General features: G+C 43.6%; 1 protein-coding gene across 1 annotated transcript in view; it reads right to left on the reverse strand.

Annotated features, from left to right (window-relative positions):
* Positions 1–16,987, reverse strand: part of SLC1A7 (solute carrier family 1 member 7) — a 622,845-nt gene that overhangs the window by 469,039 nt on the left and 136,819 nt on the right. Inside the window, exon 2 of the mRNA XM_086936195.1 lies at positions 13,941–14,020. Coding sequence (XP_086792321.1) covers positions 13,941–14,020 — 80 coding nt within the window. The remainder of the gene's footprint in view (positions 1–13,940; positions 14,021–16,987) is intronic.

The raw sequence follows: 16,987 nt of genomic DNA on the forward strand, positions 1-16,987 counted from the left end.
TAAGGTACCCCAATGTTTTCCTATGAGAAGGGTAGTCCTCACAATAGTGAAAAACAAATTTGTGAGTTTTTCACTACCAAGATATGTAAAACCTAAAATTACATAGCCTACGTTTTTAATTACAATGCACCTTGCACTATGGGCTGTCTAGGGCCTACCTTAAGGGTGGCTTATTGTATTGGCAAGTCAAATTGACTATTTAAAAGTGCCAACAGTCTGCAATGGAAGGCTTGAGACATGGTTTAGGGAGCTACAGGTAAAGCGGGTGGCACAATAAGTGATGCAAGCTACCAGTCATATTACACTTACAAGCCCTTTCTTTATGGTGTACCACTTTACTATGAACTTATGAGTAAATTTAATATGTCACTCAGATGTAAGCCAATTTTACTATGTTTTAGGGAGTGAGCACAAGCACTTTAGCACTGGTTAAAAGTGGTAATATGCACAGGCTACTAAGGCCAACAAAAACGACTTCAGAATAATAGGAGGGGAAAAGGGAAAACGTTTGGGCGTAACCAAGCAAAGGGTACCAAGTCTATCATTATCACCCATGCACTGGTGGCAGTGTACCACGAGATTGGAGGCAGTTTTAGATTTCTGGATTTTATCACACAGTTAAGTGATATTTCTCTCTTGATTATGGCTCTGTGCTTTTATGTACAAGGAACAGAATCGCTATGTCTTAGACTATAACAAGTGCCTTGCTCTCAATTCACAATACTGTGTACTTTATTTTGGCATCCATTCCTGTTCTATTTCCCGTGTTTTGAAAACAAGGTATAATGTCTATCTTCTTGGTATTTGTGTTTTTCCCTCTCAAAACTGTATTCTTAATAATGTTATATATATTTAGTTGTTGTGATAAAATGCAAATTGCCTCTGTGCACACCTCATTTACTTCATTCATTTAAGTTTATACTAGTCCTATTCCAGTTTTAAATATGGCCTGTACAACACGTAGCAATTCAATACAATTGATGTGTCGTGGTCTAGAGATCTCTGTAGATGCTAGAATATGTATCTATACATCAAAACTCTAACTAAACATTTCCCATGAGGCTCAATTGTGAGTGAGTTGAATTACATACAGATCCCTTTGGGGGTTTCTGGCTGCCCCCTAAGTGTTTACTACTATGCCAGGAGCCTGGACATACTTAACTTAAAACAGAAAAAGAGCAAGAAAGATAGAAAGAAACTAAAGGCTGCCATTCTCATTCGAAGCTTAACAACTCCTCTCTTCAAAGAACACTTGCCACCACACAGTTCCCACCTGTTACCTGCCTCTCTGTAACAATTATTATCTTTCTTGCTGGGCTTCACCCACTGTTCAGCAATCTGTGACTACGTAGACAGGGTAGTGTTATAATCAAAACCTTGCATGCATACATACATACAAACATACATGTATGCATACATATACATAAAACCATGCAAACAAGCATGAACTAGAATACAGATGGGACACACCTTAAAGATAATGTCATAAAATATCATATGAGCAGGTTTGGCTAAAATATGTATATTTTCACTTCAAACACAAAATGCTTTTTCATGTTTTGCATGTATTGTACTAAAAAAATGACTGTCCTTTGATGCACTACTTTACTCTCCAAACAGGCATTCACAGCACCACAAGTTACACTTTTTGGGTACGTTTACACTTTGTAGTAAGTTTACTTCTTTCGGTATTCATAAACTTTGAGTATAAACTTACTACAAAATCATACGTTACATCTCTTGATCCCCCAGACTCATGTATTTTGCTTACTCTTGTGAGAGTGGGTGACGCCCCTCCATATACCCCTCCCAGATCCTCCTCAACCACCACTTGCTGCTCCCTAAGCACAACCCCTTTGGTAGTAAATCTGCCCCTTTTCCTGCCCACTCCCCTGTGTCCCTCCTACATTCGCTAATAAAATCTATACCTGCATGTGCGGTTTCTCTGCAGTCGGGTGGAGAACTCTGTGTGTATTAGTATGGGCAAAACGTACACTTTGTGATACTTTTTGTAGCACTAAAATGTACTACAAAGTGCAGTTTGCGAATTAGCCTCGAAATATCTAACTATTGAAACCAAAGAAAGCTTACCATTAAGATTACCTGTTGTTTGAAGTGGGGTTGTACTTTATTCACAAATCGTACAGCAGCACAATCCTTTATGGAACTCCTATTATGTACCTTGACATTATGTGCACCAGTGGGCAGTATAATAGCACTTCTTAACAATGAGTATTGCATTGTATTGTATTGCAACACTTCAATAGTGCTAACTAACCCATAAGTGGGAAACGGAAGTACTTACCTACATGTGCCCCATCGAAGAGGGTGTGTGGCAAGAAGGGTGTAGTCTTTGATTTGATCTTATGCGAGGAAGTTGCCCTGTCATATGTGAGGATAGCTACTGTGCAATTATCATGTCAACGAAAAAAGAGAGTATAGCACTGTGATGGATGAAGAAGTGTGAGGGATAGGCAGGCATTTTATGGTTTGCAGTAAGATGGCATCTTTGAGTAGCTCTGCAGGTCCATTTATGGTACTTTTTATGGTCAAAGTCTACTTAACTGGTTACTCCTCTAGGTTGTCCTTTCTGAGATACTTTGCTTATGGTTTATACTCCAGAGCAAGCAAAGGTTGGAGGGAGAAATGGTGGTGATATCTGCTGGGATGGACTTTTTAATTTGATCCAATACCTGAATACAATTGTGAGATGCCGAGAAGCAGTATGTTGCTTGGTGGGACCTGCAGTGGTGGACTAAATTAAAATCCTCCATTGGCGAGAAGTATGTGGCATATCTTTTCAGTTGTTCAATGTCTGTTCAGTTGGTGATGGGTGGTTTGTTGCTGTGGATTGACACAGTACTAGGTGATGGCCATGACTAGTAGCATGTTTGTCTTATGTAATTGTAAGAGTGTCAAGCAGTACAAGTGAATTATTATACAGGTTGTATGAATTACATTTCACTGCTTAAACGCTGAGTAATATGGTTTTAGTATTAGTGTGGGGCATGTGGGTTATATGTTCTATTGTATTCATACTTAGATAGCACTTACCACCCCTGACGAGGCTTTGAAGGGCTTTGCATTGGGCAGTAATCTGCTCCAGACCCAAGGTTATTGTTTTTTTCAGTGGTTATTTTTTATTATTGGGATTACTCTTGAGCTCCTAAGTAAACCTTTCTATGCATTTACCCTAGTTCCCATGTGCTAGATTGCATAAATAGTAGTTAGGTGTGATCTTTAGGGTGGTGGGTTATGTAAATTCACCCAAAAGGTTGGTGACATCCACCGCCTAGCCAAAGGTAAATTAAAACATAATAGCTGGTTCCACTCAATTGCCACACATCTAGAGCTGTAGATTGCAGAGGTTTGAGTTAAATACCCTGCCTTGTAGTTGAGACTGTATACAAAAAAAGGTATTGGATCCTACAGCTGACCAGCCCGGATCTCAACAAATGCTAAACAGAACAAGATGGCTGGTCAGGATTGTTTTAAGAAAAATCAGGACCCACACAGCCCATGTGTGCTGCGTGGCCAACAGTTTTATATTAAAAAATAATTTATTTTCATTTATAATCAAGATTCATTAGTTCAACCAAAGATGACATCAAAGGAAAATCCTGTCAAGGCAGTCAGTTCAAAAACATACAATTGTGTGCACAATATATTCAAGTGTACACACATTTACAGTGAATACTCAAAATTTCACAACACCACAAGGAAGCTTAATACAAAATGATTACATTCCAAGCTAATTGCAACATAAAAAACATTTACACAAAGCACAATATTACATATGGGAAGGAACCAGTCCTTTAACTAGAATACCAGTGGACAGGCGGAGCTGAAGGTGGAATAAGGTTGCCTGCCTATCTCACAAAACCTGTGATGGAATGTTTATAAGATTGCCAGCAAGGGCCCACAAAAGTGGTATTAGTTAGTCCCTAGCTGCACCCTTCTTTCTTGTCACAGGCTGGGGGTCAACGCGTTTCGAACCGTAGATATTGTAGGTTCTCCTCAGGACAGGGACTGGGTAAGAGCTTCTCTGCACAACAAGCACAAAGGCTGCAGGAGTGAAGGTGGACAGCAAATCAAAGGAAGTATTCTGTAATTAGTTGAAGAGGTGTCATAAATCAGGGCGCCCGCGAGGCGGTGCGCGATCGATTAGTGGGGCGGCTCACATACTTTTTCTTGTATCAGCTGCACACTGTTTACGAGTGCGGCATTGGAAAGGAATCCTTCCTTCTTCTGCACGACGGCTGTACGCGGTAGAACAATACCCGCCACACCTCCCGGACTTGTCTCGGGTTCAGCCATCCCCCTGCAATTGTAATCGCGTGCAGCTGATACAAGAAAAAGTATGTGAGCCGCCCCACTAATCGACCGCGCACCGCCTCGCGGGCTCCCTGATTTATGACACCTCTTCAACTAATTACAGAATACTTCCTATGATTTGCAGTCCACCTTCACTCCTGCAGCCTTTGTGCTTGTTGTGCAGAGAAGCTCTTACCCAGTCCCTGTCCTGAGGAGAACCTACAATATCTACGGTTCGAAACGCGTTGACCCCGAGCCTGTGACAAGAAAGAAGGGTGCAGCTATGGACTAACTAATACCACTTTTGTGGGACCTTGCTGGCAATCTTATAAACATTCCATCACAGGTTTTGTGAGATAGGCAGGCAACCTTATTCCACCTTCAGCTCCGCCTGTCCACTGTTATTCTAGTTAAAGGACTGGTTCCTTCCCATATGTAATATTGTGCTTTGTGTAAATGTTTTTTATGTTGCAATTGGCTTGGAATGTAATCATTTTGTATTAAGCTTCCTTTTGGTGTTGTGAAATATTGAGTATTCACTGTAAATGTTTGTACACTTGTATATATTGTGCACACAATTGTATGTTTTTGAACTGACTGTCTTGACAGGATTTTCCTTTGATGTCATCTTTGGTTGAACTAATGAAACTTGATTATAAATGAAAATAGATTCTTTTGTAATATAAATCTTTTGGCCACGCAGCACACATGGGCTGTGTGGGTCCTGATTTTTCTTTAAACAATCTTGACCAGCCATCTTGTTTTGTAGTTGAGACAGCAGATATTTCTGAAGAGGTGTGCAGGTGCTTGGGGTTCCAGTATCGAGTACTAGACCGTGCTGTCCCAATCCCAATCCAGGGCCACCAGAATCAGCTATGCTCGGTCCTACCTGATTTGTTTCCGGACCTGCTGAATCAGCAGCAGAGTTGCAAATGCATATATTAGGCCTGAATCCCAACAAAAACCGAATGTGTCCCTTAACAACCCTTGAGGAACAATCTCTAGAGCGTAAAAGGTGTAATGTTCTGTGTTTTACAAGTTACCAAAAGATGTTCTGGGTGAAGATACCATGTGCCACTTTCAGGGGCAGATGCAACTCATGATCTGCCAGAACATGACTACTGAGCTCATCAGTCCTGATGCTGAAGGACCCTGCAGTGTGACTCACTGTTTGAGAGAACTTGTGGAGGCCGAGGTCAGGCAAGCCCCTCCAGCTTATCCTCCCCCCAACCACCCATCCCTCCGCTGGGGACAAACTCCGCTTGGCCCCGGGTTGTGGAGTAGGTTTATTCCAATGCCCCAGCAAACTCGTTAAGGATGCTGCCCGGTTCTCACGTCCAAACTACCTCATTAATCTGTTTGTAAAACCACTAGTAATGCCACACACATATATGGAGGGACCTAAGAAGGATTTCCTGGGTCTACCCAGGTCCATTCGTGGACTGTGCTGATGGGTAAAACCAAGGACTAAGAGTAGCTATTACTTTTTCTCTTGGTGTAAGTGAGGGAGGTGGGAGTTATTGGAGAGCATGGGAGCAGCCCAGTTCTTTCTACACTCCCTTAAACCACCCAAACCAATCCACTAAAAGAAGAACCATGTGATGGGAATTGGAAGGGCGGGACTAGGACTGCCTCTAGTCCTTCCCTTTCATTCCCCACTTTCTTCTTCAGTTCAAGAAAGCTCCTTCCGCTCCCATTACTTCTCTGTCAAAGTGCTGCTCATTGGATTTTTTTAGAATCATAAAGAATCCAAATATAAACTGCACCTCACTGCTTGCTGTAAATAAATGGTAAATATTAGCAGTGCCTGGCTTCTGACTGGTGCTCAGATGCACACATATCTGTGTATCAGTGACAAGCCTAGATGCTGTTTGGATTTCCTTAGAATCAGAAAAAAATTCAAAGAGCACCTGGATACACAGTGTACCTACTTCCTTGCTGGAACACAGACACAAATGTGCCTGCATGCCAGCAAGTATCCCAGATGCTTTTTGGATTTTGTCTTAGCCTCAGAAAAAATCCATACAGTATATGGCTCCTTACTGTGGCTCAGAAACACAGATTTGAGACATCAAGGAGCTCAGACACTGTTTGGAGTTTTCTTAACTTAAGGAGAAATCCAAACAGTGCCCGGCTCCTTGCTGGGACACATCAATACACGTCTCACCATGGGGTCATCCAGAACCCAGGGAAACCAACCAAGTACAGTCCTTCAGTGCCTGGACCGTGCCCAACACCAGAAACCCTGGTTCTTCCCCTACGCACTGCTTCCCTGCAGAGCTCCCCTGTGCTGTCAACCACGCCCACCACTTGCTGCACTGCTGCCACGCCACACCACACCACACAACATGGAAGGGGTGTTCACATGCGCCTCCTTCAAGTTATCATGCACTCTCCCACACCCTACAACCACCACTCCTACACCAACAGCGCCCCACTCATTCACACTCACACAAACCAGCCACCTGCTCAGGCTCACACAGACACAACTTCAATGACACAACATGCCACACTTACATGCATTCTCCTCAACACCTGCTTACTCACTAAACAAGCCACAGAGATGTGAGACCTACTACATGACAATGCTCTGGACCTGCTTGTCTTCACGGAAACAAGGCTAAACGAAACCTCTACACAGGACATCGCTACAGCCATACCCGCCAGCTTCAAGATCATCAGGCAAGACTGTCAGCACAAGTCTGGAGGATGAGTCACCGTCATATTCAAAGATACCATCAGCTGCACCACCTGCACGGACACACCCACAAGCTACATGGAACACCTCATGTTCAAGATACTCATCACAGTCAACTTCTTCCTTGATGAAACCCTGATATACAAACCACCAGAACCCAGCACAAATTTCGATAATGACATCATGGACATTGTCGCACCCCTCATCATCAATACCAGAACCTACACCCTCCTCTGAGACCTTAACTTTCACTTAGAAGACTGCACCGACGCAAACTCCACAGTCAACTAAAAAATCTCAGAAACCTTGGCCTCACCCAATACATTACTGACCCCACCCACCAGACAGCTACTGGACCCAATGTTCTCCTCAATCAGCAACATCACAGTCTACAAGCCAGCAACTATGACCTGGACAGACCAAGCCCTCATCAGTTTCAGCATACCCATCCCGCACCACCAAAGAGCTACCACTACTGAATCCACCCTCTGCTGCTGGAAAGCAACTGAGAAGAGGAGTGAGCATCCACCCTCTCTGTGCTCTTGTCCGAGCACAGCGGCAATTTGCAGAAAGCCACCATGAACCTCAACAGCTGGATCACTGCATGTAATAACACCCTGGCTCCCCCCAAGTGCAACCCAATGGCAAGAGTTGATCACCAGCCAGCTGATACACAGAGGAACTTGGGCTGACAAAACACCATTGCAAGCAACTCGAGTGCAAATGGAGAACAAGTCAAGGCACTACAGATAAAGACCTCTTCAAATCAGCTCTAAGACGGTAACACCAGCAGATACAGAACACTAAGTGCACAGCTCTTGCACATCGCATCAGCACCTGGACTGACAGCAGCAAGGAAATCTTTGCCATTATCAAAGATTTCATCCCACATCCTGCCACCTCCACCCACATTACAAGAACTTTGCAATAAGCTATCGTAAATCTTCTGCAGCAAAATCCCCTCCATATACTTCCAGTTTGACCTTCAACTGGGCACCGCCACAGTTGCAACTCAAAGGATCAAAGGATCAAAATAAGCTTTATTCGGCTTTTGAGTTTAAAAACCATAAAAGCAGCAAAATGAAGTACATTTCATACAAAAATATCTCAACAATACATTTCATAATTAAAATAGGAATTGATTTGAACCCAGCTAAAATAGTTTAACAAAGACTACTATTCAAAGTAATAACCCAAGATACACAGAATCCCCCCTATTTCACCCGATGTTATGGTGATTCGGTGCTCGGGGACCAGGATAGAAATCGTGCAGGTCCCAGATACAGATGGAACCATCTCCAAGTTTGGGTTTGGTAGATCTCAAATAGGGGGCAATGTTCCTGTATTTAAATTTAATTAAGATCAAGTCCCCCGGAACATTTTTGGGTAGATGACCAAGCCACCCCACTCTTCTGACGCTCATTATCCCGCCGTCTAGCGTAGGTGGTAATGATCTATTGTTTTTGAGCCAAAAGATGGCTTTGTTCAGTAGGTCCTGGTGTAGCTCTCGTTTGCCCGGACTGAGAGGAGGGACCCCAGAGAGAACAGTGACGTATGGGGCGGCTTCGGGGGGTAGATCAATACGATGTCTTCTTTCTAGGGGGATCATATGAGCTCTATGTGGGGCATGTTCAGGATTACAAGTAGCTTTTTTTACAGTATGAGTGGGTGGTATCAGAGGGGAGTAGCAAGTTTGAATTATCCTGGGAGCATTGTTAGACCTTTCCCGGGTGTTATGGTGGATGTTAGAGGGGGTAGAACGTGTGGGTATAACAGATGACCCAATTACAGTTTTTTCGATCCTGGCCAGCCTGTCCCCCAAGTCATTTATTTTTGCTACCAGTGGAGATAGAGCAGTGATGAACAGTCGCTCAATTTGGGCCAGGAGGGTCACTTGAAGGGGGGATGCAGAGTCATTTGGTCGAGTCTCTGCTATTTCCAACGTAAATGAGGCTGGGTTGGGGGCAAGTAGAGAGGAGCTGCATTTATTGGATAGAGAGAGGGTTATATCGGGAAATGCCTGGGGAGAGAAATGTACTAAATCAGTGTCTCTGGCCACTATGGGGGGGGGTTAATGCATCCGCGATATAGTTTGTGCCACACAGGTCGTTCAGCTCTTCCCAGATGGACATTATAGTTTGTAGTCTGGATCCGGAAGACAACAGTAAATAGTTCAAAGCGGTAGAGTTTAAATAGATAGAACCTGACTATACCTTATCCTATGATGGAACCAAGAGTGGTGGCCCGTCCCGTCCTCTTTGTGCCTCTGAGGGCCACATAGGGCCCGCCCTTCGCCCGGGCTTAGCCCGGCGCTGCCCGCGCGCTCCCGCGTCGCGGGGGGTGGTGCTGGACTTTATGCGCCGCCTGGCGCCAACTCTCTGTGCGCGGCTTCCGGCCGCTGGTAATGCTGGGGGTTGTGGTCCTTTCCCCGAGTCCCGGTCTCTGCTGCGGCGCTCAGTGGCAGAGAGCGCCGCGGCTGTGTGCAGGCTGAGAGGCTGAGAGGAACCTCCGTTTAGGCGTTGCGTGGCGGTACCCCCTGGTGAGTCCTGTTGTGTCCCCCGCTCTGCCGGGGGTGGTGCTGGACTTTATGCGCCGCCTGGCGCCAACTCTCTGTGCGCGGCTTCCGGCCGCTGGTAATGCTGGGGGTTGTGGTCCTTTCCCCGAGTCCCGGTCTCTGCTGCGGCGCTCGGTGGCAGAGAGCGCCGCGGCTGTGTGCAGGCTGAGAGGCTGAGAGGAACCTCCGTTTAGGCGTTGCGTGGCAGTACCCCCTGGTGAGTCCTGTTGTGTCCCCCCAGTTGCAACTCAACTTCCCATCACAGCCAAAGAATGAACATTGACATTGTGGACCACCGCCACCACCATCAAAATCACTGCTATCATAAAGACCATCCACTAGGAGGGAGGTCTCATCCGACATTCCCCAACCACACTTTACCAAAGGACTCCTACCAGTCAGCAAAGTACTAACACCCATTCTCAATGCCTCCATTGACTGAGCCCCATTCCCAAACACCTGGAACACTCCTCATTCATGCCCCTGCTCAAGAAACCATTCATTGACCCAACCACGATTTCCAACTACAGGCCAATCTCCCTCCTACCATACCCGGCAAAAGTCTTAAAGAAACTATTTAACCAATGCCTCACTGACCACCTCAGTAACCACAAGCTCCTCAATGCCATGCAGTCTGGATTCAGGCCCAGCCACAGTACAGCAACATCACTCATCGCCATGCAGACTACATCCACATGATCGTTCACAGAGAAGACACAGCAGTCCTCAATCTCCTGGACTTCTCTGTAGCATTTGACACGGTCTAACACCTCATCCTCATCAGGCGCCTGCACAAGATGACACCCAGGGATCCTCTCTTTGTATAGAATACAAGCTGTTGCCTTGCATCTTACTCCTTGAAAGCCTGCACACTCATCTTCAGAGTGCCTCGAGGTTCATAGCTCATCCCCGCCCACTTCAATGCATATATGATCCCTTTGGTCAATGTCATCTGTGCACACATCACCATCCACTCCTGCACTGATTACACACAACTCATACTTTCCCTCTCAGACCAGACCCCCAACATAAGAAGAACATTCACAGCCTGCATGACTGAAGTCACTAAGTGTATAAAAGTGAACTGTCTCAAGCTTAACACCGAAAAGACAGAAGTAGTGATCTTCGGCAAGAACACCTCATCATGAGACTCCAACAGGTGGCCGGTTAAACTTGGACCCACACCCAGCAACCAAGCCAGGAACCGCGGACTAATCATCAGCAGCAAACTGGACATCATGGCACTACAAGTAGATGCCATCACTACAGCCTGCTTCCACACCCTAAAGATGCCAACGAATATCTTCAAATGGCCCCAAAGCAACACTAAAAAAAACTGTTACACATGCTCTAGTGCCAGTAAGTTGGACTATGGGAGCACCCTCAATGCCGGGATCACAAGTAACTCACTAAAAGACTACACATCATTCAGTACTTGGCAGCTAGATTCCTCCTCAACCTCCCACCCACCACATAGCAAAACAAAACATTCTGGATTAAACACTTACCAATGAACTGCATGTGGCAACAGTAACTAGCTCCATTGGAAATCCTACTGTGATTCTTACTCGTTCACGACTCTCAGCACAATATTCCTGTGTTTAATGTCTTCATCCAGTCCACTTTCTGTTACTCAGACTGCCCTTATAGATGATCCCCAGGCCAGTGTGTAACTCACGGTAAACACACTCCCACGACCTGTGCATCGATGCATGGTCAAGGACACCCATGGAAGCTGGGTCTGTCCCTGGGTCGCCCGCACTCCAGTCACAGTGTAATATACAAAGTACATATTTTATTTTGAAATGAAGAACGTGTTTCATTTACAACAAGTTTCCGAGATCGAACACAGCTGTTCCATTTTCTCGTTTTCCAAAACTCGCTTTGCGTAGAGCTTGTTCATTTCTAAAAGTAAACTTTAGGCTATTTTAAGCCATAGTACAAAAACATGCGGTTGTGGAATTCTGAATTAAATTGTGCTTCGGGTAGGTGTTCCTTAAGTGCTTAAACAATTCTCTGGGTATTTGCATGAATCCCAGATTCCCAGAATTATGGCATTGGATGTATTTCAGTTTTAGACTGTATTATGTGTGAAATACATTTACAATCACACAGACCTTTAGGTGTTTGAAGGCACATAATACAGTGCTTTGAAAGGTACATACCGTTTGGCTACCTAAAAGAAATTGCAGAACAGAAATAGCACATCTGCAGTTTGGTTCCAGTTTATGAGCATATAAAGCGTGCATATAATAAAACGAGACCCGTGTAGTTTTATGGAAAACAGTGAGAACGTCCATGATTTTCATATTTAGCTTTTGCAAGAGTGCAGCCTCAACGTTTTATGTCCTACATTTATAGAACACAGCAGGGCTCATTAAGAATGTAACGCAAATTCCATTTGTCCCTGGCCAGTAATTAGCACAACCCTCAGAATAACCTGCACTATACTTAATACGTGAAATCGTTCTCCACAAAACTAACTTTTCTAATTTTCTAAAATAAAAAACGGAACTAAGAGGAAGCAACGAGTAACTTTATGCTTCTCTGTCGTGCTGTAAAAGAAACACGTTAGTAGGCAAAACAAACATGCATATGCATAGAATGATACATTCAGTTTAGATGATCATAAATAGATGGATGTTTGTGCATCTTTGTTTAATAATCAACAGATGTGTAAAAAATGAAAGTACAAAAACAGCACACGATCAATACAGAAGAAAAGCTTCTTTTCCTGAAATTGCAGAACCTCATTGGCACTTGGCTTGGCCCAGCGGTGGCTGGACTCACCCATATAGCGAGCCCAACCCGGTTAGTGCGGTTATTGGCAGAAACTGAACTTTCCCACATGGCGGGAGCATCTTCTGCAAAAACAACAGATGCTCTTCCGTACCATGGCATGCTAGTGGGCATTTTGTTGCCCCAAAACAAACCCACATAGCAGATGGTGGCTTTTGGTAAATAAAAAAGCTAAGGACCTGATTTAGATATTGGCGTACGGGTTACTCCATCACAACGGTGACCAGGGCTGGACTGGCCATAGCGGGCACCAGGCATTTCCCCAGTTGGCTGCCAGGGTGGGAACTGGGTTTGGGCCCCTGAGGGCAGCTTTTGTTACAGGTCTGTTTTTGCCGCATCGCTGCAATATCGGACCCTGTCACAATATCATCTGAAACCTGCGGCCGAGCACTTTGCCAGGGCCAGTTTTGGTTCCCAGTCTGGCCCTGACGGTGATGGATATCCCGTCCGACTAAATATAAATTTCATTATATTCTATGGGATTTATATTTCGTCAGGCAGGATATCCGTCACTGTTGCGACTGAGTAACCTGTCCGTCAAGATCTAAATCATGCCCTAAGCCCATAACAAGATATAACATTTCTTCCAACGTGTTTGCATCATGGGCATTGATTCACCAGATGCCAGGGGTAGTGGAAGTGACATCATATACCCTTTGATCGAAAAGACATCACTGGAAGGGACATCTTAGGACCTTGACAGTGATCTTTCCAGTAAGGCACATCATACATTATGGTACTTTTATCACATTAACAAAATGTGGTAATGCCACATTACAAAAAAGAAAAATCAACAACCAGTGTCATGTCGGTCCCCAACCAACCATTAAGCAATTGGACCTGGGCAATGCAGGTCAGTGGATATAACTTCCTTTGTGGAAAGGTGGCAGGAAGTTTTGCAGAGGAAGCGACTAGTTGGCAGGCCTGCACAAGAACACTATAATTAGAGACAATCTTCCTAAGATTTAGAGGAGCCAATACCACTAAGGAACGGTAAGTGAGGACTACTTTTGTGATACTTATTACCATACAGCTGTTGTTTATGGGCGAACGCAGAGACCACCGGCAGAGGAAATGGCTGCAGCAGACATCAATGTGGCATATATTAAAAGTTTGAACTACTGAGGCTTACTTGTATGGAAACAGAAAGCATGGAAATGCCCACATGACATATACATGTTGAAACTTGCAGTACATACAAATATAGTCAGTTTTTCTGTAAACGTCTTTGAAAAACCAGAATCAGGAGAAATATAACTGATTCTAAATATGACAACATAATTACTGCATCACTATGCTATGCCTTAATCACCGTTCACTTCTAAATAAGACCCAGAGGGTACACTAAACTCAGAACAATATTGATAAATGTAATGAAACAGCTTCACATTTCACTCAAACTGTGCGTCTTCCAAGTACTTTCAAAAGAAACTATTTCAAAAATAAACAATGCAAAAACAATACATTTGCAAATGCAAATGGTTCATTACTGTATGTGACTGTCCTCACTCAGGATATAACGTCTTTGTAATGTAAATGCTAAATCCTTAAAACGCTCTCCCCAAATCCGCTTACCTGGAGACGACCAACGGCAGAATCAACATTTTCAGCATCCGCATCAAGAGCTCGCCAGGAAACTGGAAGTAATTAATTTCCTAAAAAACATAAATGGAGGCACTGCTTTGATAGGAGCTGTTGCCAGGTGTGGAGGAGTTTCAAACACATGACCATTAATCAACATTACATTCTGCTTCCATAATACACATATACCATGAATGCACATCACCTGCTTGTGCAATCAAAGACTCTGTGACACTATTAAAACATATATCTGGAAAACTCCTGGTGCCTTTTTGATACCTCCAACTCTAATATCCAACTCTACTTTGCATCATCCTCATCCTCAACTCTTTCCAGTCTGGTGCTTACAAAGCCATTGTCCCCGTTATCAATGGCCTTCTCCATTTGAAGGATTCCAACAGGTTGTTGCTGTTCCTCTTGGATGAATCATGCCTCCACCCCCCAAAGCTCCTTCTCCACCCCTTTGCAGTCTGTCACCTGAATGTCAGATCAATCGTTTTCTGCTTTGGGTTCTATCAGCACAAAAGATACATGAGGCAAGACAAGGTCCTTTTGTGCTTTCCTCTTCAAGCCCCACAGGCAACAGTTCTTCTCCGCTGAACCCACCTGTTCAATTCTCCTTAGCTTTTTGGTCAAATTATTTGGAAATTGTACTGGAAAAAGCACCCTTAGGGCCTATATGTGAAATAAATTCTCTGAGGGAAAACCTTCCAAACCCATCTAGAGAACAAGCTTGGCAATGCCAACGAGTCTGGCTGAAAAAGAATATTGTATGGTACTGTGAAGCGGTACATATAGATGGCATGGGAATGGATATGAATTTGTGTGGAAGCAAAGAACTGTAGTAGAATATTGGTGTAAGTTGAAAGGTCAGGTGGCAGTGGCACTGTCCAGCCAGCCCTAAAAAATAATGTAGATTAATGACGGCCTTCGTCCCATCTGTTTGCTGCCAGAGAAATACACATAAACTAGTTATCTAAGACACTTTAATAGCATTATAATGTCATGTGTGTGCCCCTGAAAGTTTAACCCCAGGCAGCTGGATGAATAAAATGATCACAGTTGTGTGGAGGGCAAGCATTTTATGTAGAAGCAGACATTATTTCTGGCTGATGAAACATGTAGGCCTGACTCCCAACCTGTGGACAAAGACCTCTCCTGATGATTCTCACATAATTGGTGACAACTGTGCTGTCAAGCCAGACCATAAAAAGGAGATTGCTTTGCTCGATCATAGCCATTCCAGATGTGGTTGAAAATGGGGGGTGTTTATTTTTCCTGGCCACTGCCCTGTGTCAGAGGACCCCTTCTTTAGAATGATTTCCAACAGTACCTAAAGATAATACCAACTTCCCCTCTTTTCAAAGACTATTCAGAACTTTTTTTCACTAAAACATTTGAGAAAGTTCCCTTCTCCGTTCCATGCTGTCTCCTCCACGTCTCCAGATTCTACGAGTGTTGCGCTCTAGATTATGCCTTAAATGCGTCTCACCGAATATATTAAATATTATAGAAAGATATATGCTGGTGGAAGAAAACGATGAAAGGTCAATCCATTGCACCAAGTGCCTTTGCCACTGCAATATGCCAATCTTCCTTCAATGCCATGCTTTTCCGAAGCTATCCTCAGATTGCCACCATTTGCACCCCTGACCTTTACTGACTTCATTCCCTTTATGCCAAGCACTATAGATGTATGCAGTTGGCAGACTGCACTCTTCATCAGGCATTGCAGGACCAAAATAATGGCAAAGCACATGTGTAATCTAGAGAGGAGTACTTACTGCAAATATTAATCTAGAACATTGAGAAATGTAATTTTGAGTTTGTCATCCAGATTTTTCACTAATGCTATTGTATGCAACACTACTGGGAACCCTTTGTAATAAAAGTGGTGACCCTCTGGATATCTCAGCAAAAACACCCTTGAGAAGATGACTGACAGGGGCCTTCCGACAACTTGACAACGTCAAACGTTCATGATTCTGTACAAGTAGATACTATGTTGTATGTCGGCCTTGAGAGAAAATGCTTCATAAAGTGAATTTAATGAATGTTTACAGCACTGATATTGACGCAAATTGAGATTTGCATTAATCCAGATGCCCCAGTTCTACTTCTCATGTCACTAAGAGATAATTTTAGTCGGACACATCAATTAACAATTCTAATTGTGTCTCACTTTGGTGTCCCCAAGCGTGTCTACATTCGTATAGCATTATTAAGAATATGAACAAGAACAGACTATATATCCAATAAAACAGCAAAGCACTTGCTATAGAAAATGTGCCAATTAATGAGAATTCCCTTATTACAGTTGCTGAGCAGACAGGTCCCTTTAGATATTTCATCTGAATATACTAAAGGATTTGACAAACAGTGCAGAATAATTGACAATTAGACTGGATGTAGAAGATACATCACAGACTGGAGAGTGACTGCAACCTACTAATTACTACATTTTAAGCTTCCATGATCATTCCCCAGCCTGCATTCCAGACATGCAAGAGTGATTTGACTCTTTCCAGTACCTAAGTCCAGAAATGGGCCAACCTCATTAAAGGTGTTTGGTTACTCGCCATTAGGTAGCCCATTTATTGTCACTATGTAAACGTATACATGTTTCAGATCCCAAGCCCTCCAAAATCCCCTTGGGCGTGTACGATACCTTGAATGACCAAACATGCCATTCCTGAGGAATCGCTTAGTATAACCATAGAATTACCTACTACCAATACATAGTTTAACACTTAGTGAAGGAAAACAGAATGAAATATTGCTTCCATGTCGAAAATTGCCCCACACAACCTAAACACTGACACTTAGTATATACATAGGAGAAGTCGGTCTTTGTGCTAGGACATCACAAAGATGTAAGTTTTATTTTATTTTATTGATTTTTAACGTTTTGTGTAGCACAAACATGACCCTAGTGGGTATCAGAGCGCTTTACATGACGGGATGGTAGGGTATGAATTGAGCTAGCAAAACTATTCACTTATATGAATGAAGGACAGAACATTGAGAGTCAACAGAGTATT

This window comes from Lissotriton vulgaris, chromosome 1_1, assembly GCF_964263255.1.
Source record: "Lissotriton vulgaris chromosome 1_1, aLisVul1.2, whole genome shotgun sequence".
Lineage (NCBI taxonomy): Eukaryota > Metazoa > Chordata > Amphibia > Caudata > Salamandridae > Lissotriton > Lissotriton vulgaris.